Source organism: Carassius carassius, chromosome 23 (assembly GCF_963082965.1).
Source record: "Carassius carassius chromosome 23, fCarCar2.1, whole genome shotgun sequence".
NCBI lineage: Eukaryota > Metazoa > Chordata > Actinopteri > Cypriniformes > Cyprinidae > Carassius > Carassius carassius.
The window spans coordinates 4,186,399-4,206,280 of record NC_081777.1 but is presented as its reverse complement, the minus strand read 5'-3'; the positions used below and the strand labels follow the sequence as shown (position 1 = coordinate 4,206,280).

General features: G+C 37.5%; 1 protein-coding gene across 7 annotated transcripts in view; it reads right to left on the bottom strand.

Moving 5' to 3' along the window:
- The window catches only part of LOC132101232 (spectrin beta chain, non-erythrocytic 4-like), a 91,953-nt gene that overhangs the window by 35,316 nt on the left and 36,755 nt on the right, over window positions 1-19,882 (bottom strand). For 6 of the 7 annotated variants that reach the window (XR_009423156.1, XM_059505998.1, XM_059506000.1 and 3 more), the window contains exons 16-19: window positions 16,686-17,442; window positions 10,947-11,149; window positions 8,300-8,390; window positions 3,218-3,364 (exon numbers count right to left, since the gene is read on the bottom strand). Coding sequence is in view for 6 of the 7 variants with exons in the window: in XM_059505998.1 (XP_059361981.1) it covers window positions 3,218-3,364; window positions 8,300-8,390; window positions 10,947-11,149; window positions 16,686-17,442 (1,198 nt within the window). In the remaining variant the exon portion in view is untranslated. Of the gene's footprint in view, window positions 1-3,217; window positions 3,365-4,992; window positions 5,146-8,299; window positions 8,391-10,946; window positions 11,150-16,685; window positions 17,443-19,882 lie in introns of those variants that run through there. The other variant, XM_059506003.1, reaches the window with a different exon arrangement.

Here is a 19,882-nt window from a genome sequence, read left to right as displayed (position 1 = left end):
ATTTTGAATTTTAACCCAAAAAATAACAATAATTGAAAACTACTTTAATATCTTTATCAAATGTGAAAAAAAAACGGAGAGATGGGGACAGCTATGCCTTTGTCAGCTGAACTTGACTGACATCACGGCGAACGTTACCTCAACGCAGATTAATTCTATCGTGTCATTGAAAGAATTACCATTAATTCGTTGTAGCAATAAGGATAAATTGGCAATTAAAGAATTAGGACAACCAAAATCACCTAAATGCATCATCTCTCGGGGGAGGTGAAAAAACACGAAAGAGCAAAGATGCATATGGATAGTAGGGAGCAGTATAATATAAGTGAGTAATTTAAGTAAGCATTGTAATTGTAAGTGAGGAATGTGATATAAATGAGCAGTGTAATATAAGTGAGTTGTGTAAACAGTGATTTATGTGACTTCAATTATTTCTTATTAAACTGAAATCGAAGTAAAAAGTTTTTTTGGAAAAACCACATCCTGGCGTTAGTCTTCATATGCTGCTGAATAGTGTTAACACGGATATAGAAAAATAAGGAGTGCAAGAGATTGATTTCTAATGTCAGTTTATTTTTAATTAATACTATAGTAGTTCAGTTCCCTTTACATCTTTAACTAGCTGTTAATTTATCAATTGAATGGGTGACCTCTCCTCATTAATAGAGCAAACATTTGCCCCCCCTGAGAGAATTGGCAGGAGCCGCCACTGAATCTGTTCATATGTTTTGTACGATCTACTGACGCAGTTTTATCTAGTTATGTTCACTCAATATCATTAACTCAAACTATAAAATAAAATAAAAAATAACTATCCAGTATGAATATGAAAAGAATTGCAGATAATGGAAACTCAACCAAAGCGACTTTTCTAAGTATCCCAATTCAAAGGCATCAACATGACTGACCATAAAAAAAATAACAAGCAAACTCCACCAAATTCATGAGTATAGCATAATATATGTTCCATTTTCATTATGATATTAAAAAGCAGGCATAATTGTAACACTCAATAAAAGTAACCTTCAGTGATGCATTTCAGTGCATCTGTGAACCAAGCACCTTTTGCTTTGCAATTGATGCCCTTAAAAATGGCCTAAAATGCTTAAATTACGGACAAACCCTATTTTGTATATATAGTGTGTTATACAAAATGTATACAAGTGTATATTATCACCAGTCACATCACCGGATGTGACTGACCAGAGAAAATAAAAATTTTGACAAATTAACTCTTCGGGTTTGCTGAACAAGTAACTTTGGGGCTTTAAAAAGAAAAAAAACCGTCCAAACTAAAGATTGATTTGACCCTTGTGAATACACCTGTGAACACGGTGAATGTGTAAACATTTATGTAGCAGGTACAGCAAGGCAAAGACGTCCGGATGGGCCAAATTCAGCAGAAATAAGACGCGGTACATGAATCCAGGGCGCTCTTATAAATATGTAGCTAGCACAGTTCAGCATATTTCTATTCCTGGTAACTAGTTTAAGGTTATATGACAGAGAAATAAAATAGGCCCCAGTATCAGCTGTCTACAGGAAATACTAGGTCAAGAGATATATGTCCTCACATGCTATCACACGCTATCAAGCTTTTACATAATATTCGTGATGATTATGCTGGTAATATCAAGCAAGCAGCATGTATAAGCAACTTGAATTTCGTGATTACTTTGTGTCATTCGTTTTGGAGTTGTCTTGCTAAGCCAGATATTAATAGCGACTTTAATTTAGGCTTCAGTTACAAAAATAGGTATTAAAGGAATAGTTCACTCAAAAATGAAAATATGTTTAAGTATACTAACCCTCAGGCCATCCAAGATGTAGATGAGTTTGTTTCTTCATTTGGAGAAGTGTAGCTTTCCATCACTTGCTCAGCAATGAATTCTCTGGTGTGAATGGGTGCCGTCAGAATGAGAGTCCAAACAGCTGATAAAAACATCACAATAATCCACAAGTAATCCACACCACTCCAGTCCATCAGTTAGTGGCTTGTGAAGTGCAAAGCTGTGTGTTTGTAAGAAACAAATCCATCATTACGACTTCAAAATGTTCAAAACATTGCTTTCACCTACAATAAGAGATCTTCTTGGATGAATCAAAAGAAAAATATGAACAGATCAAGCACCATTTACAAGTCAAAACAGCTCTAAACAAATATGTTGATGGATTTTGATGTCAGAGGACAACAGGAGTGGGCATTTATTTATGGATTAATGGAGTCATATTGTGGTCAAAAGCGATGTTTAAAAGTTAAAACGTCTTTATGGATTTGTTTCTTAAACATGGATCTTTTCACTTCACAAGACATTAACTGATGGACTGGAGTGACGTGGATTACTTGTGGATTATTGTGATGTTTTAATCAGCTGTTTGGACTCTCATTCTGACGGCACCCATTCACTACAGAGCATCCATTGGTGAGCAAGCCATGTAATGCACACTTTCTCCAAATCTGTTTCCACAAACTCACACCTTGGATAGCAAATGTAAATTTTTGGGTGAACTAATCTTCAATAAATGTAAATAATTTCTGTAGATCAAACTCTGTATTACAATGAATAAACTCTGATTTAACCAAGAAAATATACATATAAATATAACATCTAAAAATGTATCCTTTTTGTTTTTCACCGACCCTGTCACACACCCATATTATCTGTCCTGTCAGATTCATACACTTATTTAAACTAATATGAGTAAAGACGTCTAATTAGTTCCAGGTATCTCACACTTACTGACCCCAAAATACAGTTCCCATTCATTAGTGTAGAAAATCTTGGCATATCCAGAATACATCAAACACACAACAACAACAGCATTCAACAACATCACATTTAGTGGCTTGCATCAGAAGATAATGTGTATAATCCAATAAATATGACTAACAATAATTACTATGCAAAACAAAAGAGAAAGTGTGTGTGCACCACTAAATGTAAATGATGCACACACACTAAGCAGATTTGCCCTTGTTAAATGCCATGCCATCTCTGATTACTGGCTCTGTTTCACACGACTATAATGGAATATGAGTCAACAGAGAAAGACTTTCAGCTGAGTGGTGTTTTCATTTCAAGGTGCCTAACAGCGTTTTTCAAGCCAAGTGAAGAATGGCACCGAGCATTTGCACACACTTAATTATCTTAATTATCTAAGATTATGAACTACGTTTAGCAAAGATAGTGAGCACAGCATAACCCCGAGAACTTACGTTCTCCATCTTGTCCAGCCACTCCTTGTTCTGAGCAAGTTCTGCCATGAAGGTCTGATGTTTTAGCCACTTCTTATGAAGCTTCTGAGTCTCGTCGCGAGATGTGTCGCGAGCCATTAGCATCTTTTCTGCCACCCAATCACCAATCTGTGAAACACACATCAACACAGGCGTTAGGAGTCACACTCAAAACTCATGTCTAACAAAAATCATGTGATCTTGTGGTCTGTGATCTGATTTTCACACTTATTCATTTCTTTAAAAAAAGACATGAGCATACATAACTTGAATAGACATCTTCTATGATAAATATAACATTGAATGATTTAATAATATTTCATTATCATTATATTAGTATCAGAATCTGTGTCATACCAACATGCATATGCCATTTTTGTCATGTATCAAGAATATGATAAAGCAGAAAAAAATATGAATGACTCTCTTTCAGAATTAAGAAGACAATGATATTCATGACTCAAAAATGCATTGTAAAAAACAAACAAACAAACAAACGTTTAAAAATTAGGCTATTAACAAAACTTTGCATGTGTAATTAAAAAATGTTATTACTTTTTACTTTCACCACAATATATTTAGATTCTATAAATAATTTTTTTTAATTTAACTTTTGCTTGAAAACACAATACATTTAGAAGAATTCTTCATATACATATTTTAAAAAGATTTTTCTTAGAACAGATCATTAACAATAGAATTTGTGATACACTGCATATAGAAAATAACATAAAACCGTAGTAAAACACTACTTTTACACTAAAGTCTGTCCCTAAAGATGATCAAAAACGACCCACAGAAAGTTTCCGATGTACAAACAAAATACCACTTTATTGTTCCTCTTCAAACAACAGCTTATCATATATTATTTATTATATTTTATAGTAGTTTTCAGGTAAATGTCGTGCTGTGACAGCAGTGCGACATGCATCACTCAATCAAAAACTATTTTCTTTCTCATTCTTTTACAGTTATTATGTTTATTTGTGATAAATAAATAGTCAAGCATTTGTTTTTAAAAACATATATATATATATATATATATATTGTCACACTGCAGGACTATTTAGGTGAACTGAAAAAAAATAAAATAAAAAAAATAATAATAAGAAGAAGAAGAAATAGGTTGAACCATTACCTAAAATATACACTTCTCATTCAGTAAATGCATAAACATATTTCATGATGCAATATATAAAAATGGCAATATAATAATTGGAAAAAATTGATGAGTACATTATATGTAAACTAATGGTAGCCTATTTTGAAATATTATTATAATTACCACCTGAATCAGAAGAATCTGTCAGTCATGTTCCCAAATCCCCATGTTCACCTGCAGCCCAGGTGAGCAGCACAACCCAACGCTGGCCAGAACACACACGCAAGCACAGTCCAAAAACAGCCCTGGATTAAATATTCAAGACATGTGCGGAGAACTCAGCGAGCACTATTTTTGGACCAAACTAAATCCTCAAATGACAGTATAAAATCCAGTGCATACAAGAAGCGCTGTGCATCTTAGTAGAAAATCCCCAAAAAGGTACAGAATATTAGCTGTCTGGAGGCCGGACTGAGTTACAGCGAGTAGAGAAATGAGCTCAGCAGTGGTGATTATCGATGTACAAACACTAGCCACGGACGGAGAGAGAGGGAGAGAGGGAGAGAGGGAGTGGGCGTTGGAGAGTGTCAAGAGGGAGGATGTGGGAAGCGTTTTATTCCTCCCTTCCTCAGAGTTATCCAGACACACTTCTCACCCCGTTTTTGCAGTCTTGCGTCTCAAACAAATCCATATTGTCTTCTTTCAGTCCGTGCCATCTCTTTTCCTCTCCTCCTCCTGTTTTTTTAATATAACCTTGACTCAATACTGCGGAGCTGAAAGACCCAGTTTCTTCCGCTGCAGCATCCACGATGAGAGAAAAGCATGCGGAGAGACAGACAGACGGAAAGCAAGGGAGAGAGAGGGAGGGGGAGAAAACCATATCGAGAGAGGGGGAGCCTACGTAGTTGCAGGCGTCACAAGGACAACACTAGGCTTTTTAATCGAATACGAATGAGAGACTGAGGCGCAGCGAAGCTATAGAGAAACAGAGGCTCAAAACATGAGGGAACGAGTAGCGATCGGTCAGATCACAACCTGTACTCTTTAAAATAAAGGAGAAAAGAGAGGTTTCACAGCAATGCCACAGAATAACCATTTTTCCTTCCCAAAATAACCTTTTAGTGATCAGTTCTTAAAAGCTTTGTTTTTGTATGGAAGCTGGTTTCTGCCAAAGGCAAAAAAAATTTTTTAACAGCACAACACTCACTTTTTCCTCACAATTTACACAAATTTTGCAATGGAGAGTCAGAATGTAAACTCACAATTCTGAGGAACAAGTAAGAATTGTGAAATGTTAAGGTTATAAATTTGAATCTGTGAAAAATAAAGTCAATTTTGTGAGACAGACAGTTGGAACTCGTAGAACCAAAAGAACAAAATTCAGAGAAAAAAAAAAGTCAGAATTACGGGATATCAACACAGAAGAGTGAAAAAAAGTCTGATTCGTGTGACTAAAAGTCGCAATAACCTTTTTTTTTTTTTTTTTTTTTTTTGTAGTGGAACAGGCCTCCATGATTTTTTTTATTGCAAAGAACATAATATATATATATATATATATATATATATATATATATTTACACCATATGGAATGGTTAAAGGTTCTTAATGAAACTTTATTTTTAAGAGTGTGCACATGTACTTTAGGACAAGTCTAACCTCTCTAAACACTACAAAGTGATCTTTGCCCTCATGAGGCACACAGCGCTCTTGAAACCATTAAGGTAAATCATGGCTATTCCTCAAAGAGACCCCGGGGTCTGATGGAGCAACAGATCCAAGAAAGAGTGAACGACCATCCAGGAACATGGGAATTAATTATCCAGTAAACTGATGGTTAACTACACCAACACCAACACCAGAGAGATGTTTAAACTAAGACAATGACGTGATACTTCAGATCAGGAAACATCACAAAGAAACAACAACTGTGAGCAAATGAGAAAAGTGCCACATAGTTTATAATTCATTCACTCAAATTACTGACTATTTCTGCTGTACGCACTATACACTAGGCTGCAAGATCTGAAAAAAAAGGGATTTTTGATGGGGATTTTAGAAAAACTAACAGTTATTTACCATTTTTATTCCAAAAATAGATAAACAATTGTGGCATACAATATTCAGTACAATATGCACAGGTTGTTTATTTTAGCAAGCATTTGGTTATTTTTTTCAGTGCATACAGAAAGTCTGCATACAGTATACACTCTATGCTGTTTATAAACAATATGGCTTTGCATAGGAAGTATTTCTGCTATTTGATTTTCTAAACACAATGCATAAGAGAAAGTGATTCAGTGCACTCGGACCATCTCTGATCATTGTGTTCTTATCCACACGTGTTTGACAGCTCTTAGAGAAGGCAGAGATCTGTCCTCAGCCCTGCAGTGAACACACACACACACACACACGCACACACTACTACTGAAGTTCCATCTCTCTCAACTGAATAAGTGATGAGGAGACCTGCTAAATAATTGAGCATGAGAAAGGAAGAACAAGCAAAGTCTAAAGAAACCTGTAGGTTTGTGCCACACCGGGAGCCTCCTACTGTACAACTGCTTTCACAAGGCATTTACCCACAATGCTCAGCTGTTCAGTGTCATTTAAAGACACAAACTAAATGCCGCATGTACTGGAAGACTTCTCTACAACATGACTAAGTCTGATGAAAAGACATCCAGACATTTACAAACATCCAAAAAAGCTGAAAGATCGTAAGCTTAATGAATCAGTTTCTCATTGTAAAAAAAGGAAAACACTTACAGTAAGTGTGTTTTAAAAAAAGTTGTTATTGCACTTATGGAAATAATATACTTAAAAGAATGTACATGTGTGAACTCAATTTAATGTTTTCGGATTATAGTTTAAATTCCTATTAAATGCAGTTAGTTACAGAGAGTACGTTTTAATGACTTAAAAAGGACTTAAGTATATCTTTAAATTTAACTTCATGAAATGTGGAAAACTAAAATGCATTTAAATGTTATTCTATTAAAATTTGTATGTCATGCATTTAACAATATATAATATGTTTTTATAAAGTTGTAATATAGCATATTTCAAAATATTTTCAACTCTACCTGTAATATCAAATAACACTACAGTTAAAATTATAATTACCATAAGTGCTTTACATGTACTTTAGCATGTTAGTCAACACATCAAAATTGTGTACTTGTTTGAAAAACGACAAAAGTTTGTTAAACATGATGATTTAAATTTTACTTTAAAATAAAACTTTCAATTTATCATTACTACAAAGTGTACTTTTTAAAAGTGTACTTAAGTGTGTTAAAAGAAAAAAGCCATTAAAATGCATCTCTTTAAGTGCACTTAAGTAGTCTTTTATATCATTAATTAATAATATCTTTAAAAAAGATTTAAAAGTGCACATTAAATAATTAAACACACTCTTTTTCACAAGGGTCAGCAAAGTTTCCTGCAACAAACCCTTTGTCCAAACTGAAATAAAAATGATGTGCTGAACACAGTCAATAGCTGATGTTTTATATATACAGTCTTATGGAGCAGGGTTTTGGACCAATGAGCTTTCACTGTGGGAGAGATTAAAAAAAATGATGACACTGTTTTTAAAACCAAGTGACCATTAAAATGTCCTGCAGCTCGACTAGCTTGACTAAAACACATATATCACTTTATTGTATTGCAACTGGTTAGGACACTCCCTAAGGGTAATTTATTTACATTTTGCAACATTTAAGAAATGCTTTTTGCAAGTTACAAAGAATAGTAGAAACAAGCCTGAGCTTAACATCCAAATATTTCTGCTACGTTGAAATATTGCATTTTACTGATGCACAGATTTACTTACAGCGAAAGCAAACATCTTTTGGTTAAAAAGATGTTTGAAAAAAACTTGACTCGCACAAGTTTCACTCAAAAACAAAGACAAAGTGTGACAGTTTTTATGGTCTGTGCTCGGCTGGCACTCATCCTACCTCATGGCAGTCTTGTAGAAACCTCTGGAGCTCCCACTGGTCATTGAGTTTATGAAGCCACTGCTGAGCGTGTCCACGGTTCTGTTTCCCTCTGTGAGACGCACATAGACACAGAAACAATCAGAAACTCCTTTCTTATTTGTGATCAAACAGTTATAAACTCTTGATAATTTTTTGTGACAGTGTTTCATAGCCAAGTCTCTGTTTAAAACAGAAGGTCATTACAGATTCCATACACAAATGCGCTTCGAAATCCAATTTCACGCTCCTCACTGAGACTGCATTCAGATCAGTGACCGTGGATTCTCAGCGAGTTTCTTTGTTATGCCTCTATGGAAAAAACATCTGAAATTCAGTGTGTCTATAGGAGCAGCTGCACGTTCTGTGTCACAGTGAAATGGAGGCCAGATACAGATATTAGGTGATAAGACGTCTTCGAAGGACTGCTTTTAAAAATGAAAGTGCAACACGGTTTCATTAACAATGGTAATTGATGACAGAATAGAGGTTTTGCTATGAAGCAGAATTAAAGAACAGTTGAACACAATACAGCTTAACCAATAGTAAGGTAATTTTTTAGGAAACCGTGCCATTTCTGCATCATTTATGAGATACCAGATATAATTAACAGGATACTAAGCTTAGTCTTCTTATTTGATGAAGTCACAGATACATTTTATATTTTATGTGACGCAAAATAATAATAAAAAACTGTTTTTCATTGGAAACTTTTCATTTTTTGAAATTAAAATATGTTTTCATTGTCTATATTTCTTTAAAAGTAATTTTTGTATTTTCAGGCTGAAAGCACACTTCAGCACATTTACATTTATTACCGAAATTAGTTGAACTTTTGAGTGTTTGTTTGACCCACTTAAATGGGACATCTTTATATGTAATTTCATAATTTTTCCATTGTCTTTGTAATATGGTTAAAGTGCACTCCCGAATGTACTGACAAGCATTTATTGTAAATTACTCTTTACAGTCATTGTCTCTTATTTTTTTTAAGTACACTTAGGTGGCCTTTTATATCATTAATATTATTTTATCTGCAAGCACAGTTTATTAAAAACATACTTGATAGTTTTGATGTGCACTACAAGTGCACTTTTAGTATAATTACAAAGGCTGTTTAACCCCAAAACACTTAAATTCAACAAGGTTGAAAATAGAAGTATCATAGAAATATTAAAATATTTATGTTTTAATTAAAATGTATTATGTAGAGATGTTTTACCCTGACATGTGCTTTTTTTAGTTGCTTATAAAAAAAAGTTTAAAGTTAAAGTTTAACTTTCTTTTCTTAAAGTTTAAGAATCTGCATTTGAATAATATTACATATTTTGTTGACCACTAATCTGAATATTAGATATTCCTGGACTTGATCAGACATAAAAAATATGATTTCTTATGTAAAGGCATAACATTTTAAAATGAATTGATAATAATTTTGGAAGTTTTCTTAAGAACCAACCTACGGAAGCCTGTTTCTGCCACCAAATAAAAAATTGAAAAAGGTAATTGCGACTTTTTATCTCACAAAATTGAGTTATGTCACTTTTTTCTCGCAATTATGAGAAATAAAGTTGCAAGTGCATGACATAAACTCGCAATTCTGGCTTTTTTCTCCATATTGAGTTTATCTCTCACAATTGTGATTTTTTTTGCAGACTTGCGACTTTCTTTCTTAAAATTCCAAATTTATGTCTCGCAATTGCTTCTTCTCTCAGAATTGTGAGATGCGAATTTTAGTCCAATTTCAAACTTACATTTCAAAAAGTTTAAGAAAAAATCTCAGAATTTTGAGTTGATATCTCACAACTACGAGTTTTAGAATTCTGAGATTGAAAGTAGAAATAACATTTCAACAAGTAACTTTGCTGCAGCTACACAAACTAGCTTGGGAATATTTTCAGGCGCTGCATAATATCACTGCACTTACTGCACCTGTGGTACAGCTGCAAAGTTCCTTGATTATTATACAGGAATTAAAGTATAGTTCCTAGCCATATCGGCCTAGAAAATCGCAACTTTCCATTTTCCATCGTTTTTAGTACACAATGTAACTACAGAAGAAATTTTAAATAGGAAAAATATAGAAACTCTTTGGTCATTTTTGAGAGAGATGCTAACGGTCTAATCAGTTTCAATGATCTATGCTAAGCTAAGCTAAAAGTGCAACCGCCAGACCCTGAGATCAGCTGAATGGTTTAGAAAATTATTAAACTAACCTGTGTAACTCCAAGGGAATTGGAAAATGAGTCTATTTTCAAAAAAGTGGAGTGTTCTTTTAAAAGTACACACACACATAAAATTTTTTTTGTATTTCTATAGGTATTTGAGGTTCTATATAGCACCACTAAGTGGTTCTTTGGCTCGTAATCATAAGGAAACCAATGTAAGTGCTTTTCCATTTTTTTTTAAATATCAAAAGATTTTAAGTCAGAAATATAACTATATTCAACTTGAACTTCTCTTCTGACCTATCACTTTTCTTGCAGTTTGTTTAACATAAAAGTTTTAGAGTTGTGAGATAAAAAGTCACAACTGCCTTTTTTATTTTTATATTCAATGGCAGAAATGGGCTTCCACACCAACCAGCTCTATGCAGCATAAATGTTCTCATAAGTGTTGTGGTTTTGACCTGTTAGTGAGCAGATCCACTCTCTCTCTGATGCGTTCTGAATAGATGTTGTTCTGACTGATGAGGCTCTCTCCCGCCTCTATGACAGCTTTAATGCGGTGCAGGTTGAGCTCCATGGTGGTGGTAAATTCCTTGTGCTTTTTGATGGCTGCCTCCACTGTCTCCACTGTGGTGGGGAGCTCCACATGGGCCAGCGCTGACTCCTGGGGAGAGGAGAGAAAGACAGAGTGAAATACTGCATACAGAAAGCATCTAAAATGAGTCCAGATCAATTACACTAAAAGCAAATCCATAATCAGGGCAAACGGCAAGCCGTTGGTGCTGCAATAACAAACACTTTGAAACAATATCAATGCTCACATATTCTTCTGTGACGATTCCACAAATGTTTTCTAACTCGGTCAGTTCTACAGATTAAAGGCACCAATACAAACGGTCTACTTAAATTCATTTTTCTTGCAAACAGAAACAATGTTGATAATTCTTAAAACCATAATTTTGTAAATATGTTTAGTTGTCCTTACAATGTTCCCATTTAGAAAGGTGAAGCTCAAACAATCTTAAGGAAAAGTGGCAAATGAATGCCACTGCCATGTGTGTTACTGGAAACCAGGAAACACTCGATGAATCTGTGCCCGCAGGCAACAGAAAACCACTCTGGGCTTTCAGCAAACCACAACAGACACAGGGTTGAGGAAATGCATGTCCTCTGGCATTTAAACCACATTTATGATATTCTTATGAAGTGATGACCCAACATAAAAGCAGCAAATGTCTCTGAATATGAACCGAGCAATGACCTTAAACTTCCCCTGATGCTCCTGACATTTACAGATGTGACCTGAAAAACATCAGTCAGATCTGTTCCTGTGTCCCAATGGTCTGCTAACTAGAATAGAACAGTCATTAAGTGTCTTATCTCAATAGTTTTTTCTAGACGGTAATGAGAACTAAAAGAGAGCAAATGGAGATTTCTCTCAATTGCATTTAACTTTTTACTCAGGTTTGCCTCATTACTGAGGGTGAATTGGTTTGGACTAAAGTACTGAAACCTGCCATGTCTAAACCCTAGCTTTAGAAGAGAGCTTATCAATTAACCCTATTAAAATTTAGAATGTTAATTTTATGAGAAATATTACAGACAAAACTGGTTATTAAATATACAGCGAGGAAAATAAGTATTTGACACATCAGCATTTTTATCAGTAAAGGGATTTCTAAGTGGGCTATTGACACAATTTCCACCAGATGTAGCTATCAAGCCAAATATTAAATTCATACAAAGAAATCAGAACATTTAAGCATACAAGTTGATTCATAATAAAGTGAAATGACACTGGGAACAAGTATTGAACACACTTTAATACTTTGTAGAAAAGCCTTTGTTGGTGATTACAGTTTCTAGACGCCTCTTGTATGGAGAGACCAGTCGTCTGCATTGCTCAGGAGTGATTCTGGCCCATTTTTCCACACAAATGGTCTTTAAATCTTGAAGGTTCCTTGGGCCTCTTTTATGAACTTTGATCTTCAGTTCTCTCCATAGATTTTCTATGGGATTTAGGTCAGGTGATTGACTGGGCCATTCAAGCAACTTGATTTTCTTTCTTTGAAACCACTTCATTGTTTCCTTGGCCTTGTGCTTGGGATCATTGTTTTGCTGAAATGTCCACCCTCTTTTCATTTTCAGTTTTCTTGTAGATAGCAGCAGATTTTTATCCAGAAAGTCCCGGTACATTGCTCCATTCATCCTGCCTTCAATAATATGAAGTCTGCCAGTAACCCTTGCTGAAAAGCAGCCCCAAATCATGATGCTTCCACCCCCAAACTTAACTGTTGGTATGGTGTTCTTGGGGTGGTTGGCAGTGCCATTTCTTCCCCAAACATAGTGTGTAGAATGACTGCCAAAAAGTTACATTTTGCTTTCATCTGACCATACTATAGTCTCCCAATAATCCACAGGCTTCTCCAAATGATCTTTCGCAAACTTTAACCGAGCCACAACATGCTTTTTGTTCAGCAATGGGTCTTGCGTGGTGAGCGTGCATGGATGCCATGGCGGTTCAGTGCATTGCTTATAGTTTTCTTTGAAACAACAGTACCTGCTGATGCAAGGTCTTCCTGAAGTTCTGCCCGAGTGGTTCTTGGCTCTTGGAGAACTCTCCTTATTGTTCTTTTTGAACTCCTCGGACAGGGATATTATGTGGATCACCTGATCGTGGCCAGTTTATGGTGAACTGATGCTCTTTCCATTTCCAGATAAAGGCCCCCACAGTGCTTACAGGAACATTCAGCATTCTGGAAATGTGCCTCTATAACCATTCCCATCAAAATGCTTTTCAACGATAAGATTACGAAGATCTTGAGAGAGTTCTTTGCTTTTACCCATCATGAAGTCTTTCCTGTGTGCTTCCTGGGTAATGAGAAGCCTTTATAGGCCATCAATTAGGACTAAAGCAGCTGATATCAATTAATACTGATAGGGGGCAGGGTTTCTCTCTCAAAACGGACAGATTTCAGGTGATCTCCTGGCTTTCTATGCCATTTTGCACCTTGTTATCTTCATGTGTTCAATACTTATTCCCGGTGTCATTTGACTTTATTTATTATGACTCAACTTGTATACTTAAATGTTCTGATTTCTTTGTATGAATTCAATATTTGGCTTGATGGCTACATCTGGTGGAAATTGTGTCAATAGCCCAGTTAGAAATCCCCTTACTAATAAAAATGCTGATGTGTCAAATACTTATTTTCCCCGCTGTACATTTATGTAAACATAGCCGTATTTGTCAATATTTAACTTCTCCTCTTCCTTGTCCACTTTTCTAACAAATTTTTCATATAAAAAGTGAAATAGGTTTAACCCTTTCACGCATGAATTATGATAACCTCAGTCAGGATTTTTTTCCTATGTGTTTTTATTGCTCTTGGGCATGAAAAACAAGAATTGATTTTTATTTTATTTTTTTACAAATTTTTCAAAGAGATCTTCAGATGTCCACTTGAGTGGACAGCATGCGGTTGGTTTAAACTGAAGATATACTGTATTAAATATAAAACAATAATCAAACAGATAAAGTATGTGAATTTAACAAACTAATCAATGCAATTATATAAAATAATGTGAAAACTATAAAATATATGCAAAAAATATAAATGCAAAATATTGCAATGGCTTCATACAACTTCATACAAGTTGCACTTCGCGTATCTATGATATCAGAACATGAGGACGTGATTCCATCAGAATTTTCTACAGCCTGTCAAGGTACAACTGTGGAAACCACCCAGGGAGCCTCCAGTGCACCAGAGTATGGAGATTTACCCTTATTAGCTGATAATTATGATTATGTTCAAGATGGACATGCACATTTCTATCATAGCCCTCCTCTGAGAAAACCTAGCGATACGTTTTTTCAATCTCATCTGAAATGATCAGTGTCGGGGGTAACGCATTACAAGTAACATGCATAACCCATTCAGATTACTTTTTTGATGTTACAAGTAAAGTAATGTGTTACAAGTAACATGCATTACCTAATCAGATTACTTTTTGATCTAACAAGTAATTAACTACAAGTAATGTGCATTACCTAATCAGATTACTTTTTGATGTAACGAGTAAAGAAACGCATTACAAGTAACATACATTACGTAATCAGATTACTTTTTGATGTTATGAGTAAAAAAAACGCATTACAATAATGCGCATTACATAATCAGATTACTTTTTGATGTTATGAGTAAAGAAACGCATTAAAAGTAACATGCATTACGTAATCAGATTACTTTTTGACGTTATTAGTAAAAAAACGCATTACAATAACATGCATTATAAAATCAGATTACTTTTTGATCTAACAAGTAAAGTAATGCATTACAAGTGTCATACATTATGTAATCACATGACTTTTTTCGATGTCAATGAAAATTACATTCTAATAATACAAATACATTTACAGTAGAAAAAGTCAATGCATATTAAGTTTTTAAGTTTTAAATTTCAAAAACAATATTCACATTATAATTATGAATTGTAGCTGAAATATAGCCATTGCATGCATGACGTCCACTACAGTGGACATGTGATTAATCAGAGTTTTCTCTCAATCTAAAATCAAAACTTGGAAAATTTTACTGTGATATGACTCATTAGATATTGCTTTATGCTGCAATATTTTTTTTTACCTACAAGAGTCTCCTAGGATAGAAGGAATGGGTGGATATTCTGGAGCAACTTGGCATGTCTGACTGACCCTTGGCCATCTTGGTTTGGAGGGGGAAAAAATCGAAACACAAAGGCTTGCCACTTGGTTGCAATTTATAGGATGATGCACCAGGGTCCAATGAAGAGATTGATGTGCAACTTTGCCATAAAAACCTGTGCAAATTCAAGAAAATGCTTTTTTAATAGCTGTCCACTGTAGTGACCACTATGCGTGAAAGGGTTAATTAAATGTTTTTTAAAGTATGTCCAGTGTGGCATTCATTTGATCAAAAATACAGCCATATTATGAAATGTTAATGCAATTTAAAAGAATAGTTTCCTATTTAATTTCCCCCCCCCCAAAAAATAAATAAAAACAATTAACATTTAGAATAATAGAAAAAAATGTTTCTTGAGCAGCAAATCAGCATACTAGTATGATTTCTGAAAGATTATGTAACACTGAAGACTGGAGTAATGATGCATCACAAGAAAAAATTACTCTTTAAAATATTTTCAAATAGAAAACTATTTGAAATTGTGATAATATTTCACAAAGTAACTGAATATAATTGCTTTTAATGTTGTTTTGTTTTATCAAATACATGCAGCCTTGATGAACAAAGAAGACCAAAATAAATGAAATCTTTAATTATTTCTAAACGTTTGACTGGTAGTGAAACTAATTTAGTAGAGTAGAGTATAGCCCTATTCGGACGGCTCTAGTTTTCTAAAGTACGTTTGAGTTTAGGTTCATACCACCTGATGTCTGAGATTTTCATGTACCAATTCGGACGGGGACTAACATCTCCGTGTTTATTACAGAGGTGAGAGGGTCTGATTTATGCATCTGGGCGTCACAGAGATCACGCGCTCTGTATGCGTGCATTGTGTATAGTCATTCGGATTGATTACCATTAGTATTATTACACAATAAATAGTAAATACTAAATGGCTAGTATAGCAATACCATGTTAATGTGTTTCTTTGGTTTAACTTGTTTCCCATGTTTAATTTTCATAAAGGTACATCTGTAATTAAAACATTATGTAACTGAGTGCATAAATGAACGTGAGTAATCTTACCTGATGCTGATATTACAATAGCCAGTATTAACAGTTTACGTGATCTGGCTCTTGATTTTATTATTTCTTTATTTTTATTATTATTATTTCTTTATTATTATTAATTCACAGACATTCGCTTTCGGACAGGATTAGTTTTCTCAGAGGATCACAGAGTTTTCTGAAAAACAGTAGGTAATTTGCTCTGGAATTATCACAGAGGTTGTGTGAGAAAAACACAGACGCGGCAGATTCGGACGGGATTAAGATCACCAAGTACGTCTGTGAAACACAGATTTCTCTAACGACCCCCTGTAAAACTAGTCCCGTCCAAATAGGGCTTATGAATCATAAATGAGATCTCCTTTAAGATTCCTCATCTATGACAGAGCCATAACAATTTAGGAAACAAAAGCCTTCTGAAATATATTTCAAATTTAAACTGTGTAACTACCATAAAGGCTTCACCTGGTTATTGAGGAAAGCCTCGGCCTGCTTGACGTCTCTCAGGAAGAGATGGAAGATGTGAGCTTGCACCAGCACCTCCCTCCTGCTCTCCCACATCTCCAGCAGTTTGTTCCAGCCCACGTCCAGCTTGTGCAGCCATTGCTGCAGAGCTCCATGAGGCAACGGCGCTTCCTCTGTCTCCAAGAGCTCATTCACAGCCTGAAGACGCTCGTAGTCCTCTTCGTACCTTCCGATCTCCTCCTTGAGTGCGGCGTGTTGGTTTATCAGCCGTTCTGCATCTTCTAAAGCATTGGGAAGCTCATCCGAAGCAGCAGCTGTCTGGGTTTGCACTAACCAGGTGAGGAAGGAATCCAAGTCTTGGATGAACTGTTGCAAGCGGCCAGCAACCGTTAAAGAGTCTTCACAGCCTTGTAATGTACGCTTTAGCTCTTCCCACTCCACGCTGATGCCCTCAAAGGGAACCAGGATGTCTATGGCCTTGTCCGGATAGGATGTGGCGAGCTCCTCCGCTTCCTCCTGAAGGTGAAGGAGCTTGGGCTCGAGCACCGTCAGAGCTCCCTCCATGGTGGAGAGACGGCGCTGCAGCGCCAGCACGCTGCCCAGGTCACTGCCCACATACTGAGTGGCGTCTATGGCTTTCCGCTTGTCCTGAATCTGGGACTTGATCTCTGTGCATTCCAGTAAGTAGTTCTGGATGAGTAGGATCGAGTCCAGGTGATCTTTCTTCTGCTCGACCAGCTCCACGATGCGGTTCCACCTGTGATGCACAAAACAGAAAGCAATTTAGTTGAGTTTCTTGATTTCAGACATTTTGGGATTTGAAGACTCTGTAAACACTTGTATCTCTGTTAAAGTGAGTTCATTCTGTTTGTTGTTTGTTACTAAGTGTGCATCGCAAAGTCGGTGTGTTCCCGGTCTTGCATTGCAGATGTGTCATAAAAATGACTCGTTAAACACTGATGTCTGTTAACTTTGAGGTCATCAGTATGCTAGTGCTAAAAGTTAACAAGATTAGCTTTTATTAGAGATAAGTGCTTTATACAATTTACAGCTTTTCTTAAAAAGGTCCAAAATATTGATGACTCATCTTGTTCACAGCAGGATCATTATAATCTACTAAAGCTAAAACTACATTCAATCCATCCATCCATTGTCACGATCGGTGTTACAGAACACACAGGAGAGGGAACCAATTGCAGATAAGGTGTTTATTTAGGGATAATCCAAAAGGGGTAAACAGTCCAGGCAGGGTCAAAACCAGAATATCCAAATCCAAACATAAACAAGACACGAACACAAGGCAAGGACAAGAGCTGACGGACATGAGTTTCAAACAGCCCTGACTCTGGAGGATCAGCGGTGACTAGCCCTGACTCTGGAGGATCAGCGGTGACTAGCCCTGACTCTGGAGGATCAGCGGTGACTAGCCCTGACTCTGGAGGATCAGCGGTGACTAGCCCTGACTCTGGAGAGTTCACTGGCACCGGACTCGACTCTGGAGAGTTCACTGGCACCGGACTCGACTCTGGAGAGTTCACTGGCACCTGACTCGACTCTGGAGAGTTCACTGGCACCTGACTCGACTCTGGAGAGTTCACTGGCACCTGACTCGACTCTGGAGAGTTCACTGGCACCTGACTCGACTCTGGAGAGTTCACTGGCACCTGACTCGACTCTGGAGAGTTCACTGGCACCTGACTCGACTCTGGAGAGTTCACTGGCACCTGACTCGACTCTGGAGAGTTCACTGGCACCTGACTCGACTCTGGAGAGTTCACTGGCACCTGACTCGACTCTGGAGAGTTCACTGGCACCTGACTCGACTCTGGAGAGTTCACTGGCACCTGACTCGACTCTGGAGAGTTCACTGGCACCTGACTCGACTCTGGAGAGTTCACTGGCACCTGACTCGACTCTGGAGAGTTCACTGGCACCTGACTCGACTCTGGAGAGTTCACTGGCACCTGACTCGACTCTGGAGAGTTCACTGGCACCTGACTCGACTCTGGAGAGTTCACTGGCACCTGACTCGACTCTGGAGAGTTCACTGGCACCTGACTCGACTCTGGAGAGTTCACTGGCACCTGACTCGACTCTGGAGAGTTCACTGGCACCTGACTCGACTCTGGAGAGTTCACTGGCCATCTTGTGCTGTGGCGCTGGACTGACGGCCATCTTGTGCTGTGGCGCTAGGCTGACGGCCATCTTGGGCTGTGGCGCTGAACCGGTGGCCAATTTGGGCATTGGTGCTGGGCTGGCGGCCATCTTGGGCTGTGGCACTGGAACAGTGGCCAATTTGGGCATTGGCGATGGGTTAGCGGCCATCTTGTGCTGTGGCGCTTGGCTGGTAGCCATCCTGGGCAGTGGTGCTGGACTGGCGGCCATCTTGGGTTGTGGCGCTTGGCTGGTAGCCATCCTGGGCAGTGGTGCTGGACTGGCGGCCATCTTGGGTTTTGGCGCTTGGCTGGTTGCCATCCTGGGCAGTGGTGCTGGGCTGACGACCACCCCGCCGGAAGAGACAGAAGGGGTTGGGGCATCCCACCGAAGCCGATGCTGCAGGTAGCGCACGAATTCCCAGAATTCCAGTGTCTCTAACTGCGCCATCTCCTCCTGAGACACTGGATCATCCAACCCGCCATTGAAATAGTCCTTGAGGGCCGCATCGTTGTAGCCCATGCCCTCGGCCAGGGACCAGAACACCTGAGCCAGGGCACCCACTTCATTGCCCTCTTGGCGGAGGGCGATCAACCGAAGGTACTTGGTTCGCCGCTCCGCCATCTTGGCTGGGGAACGGAAAAATGACATACCGCTGGTTCCTACTGTGACGGAGTCCTTCTGTCACGATCGGTGTTACAGAACACACAGGAGAGGGAACCAATTGCAGATAAGGTGTTTATTTAGGGATAATCCAAAAGGGGTAAACAGTCCAGGCAGGGTCAAAACCAGAATATCCAAATCCAAACATAAACAAGACACGAACACAAGGCAAGGACAAGAGCTGACGGACATGGGTTTCAAACATTAAACAAGGAACATTAAACAAGGAACATTAAACAAGGACTCCGTAACACAGACTCAGACAGACCGGGTATAAATACACAGAAGGATAATGAGGGAACAGGAGACAGGTGGGGAACAATCAATTACTCAACAAAGAGGAAGGTGACCAAATAAGGGAACAGGAAGTGATAAGGTGA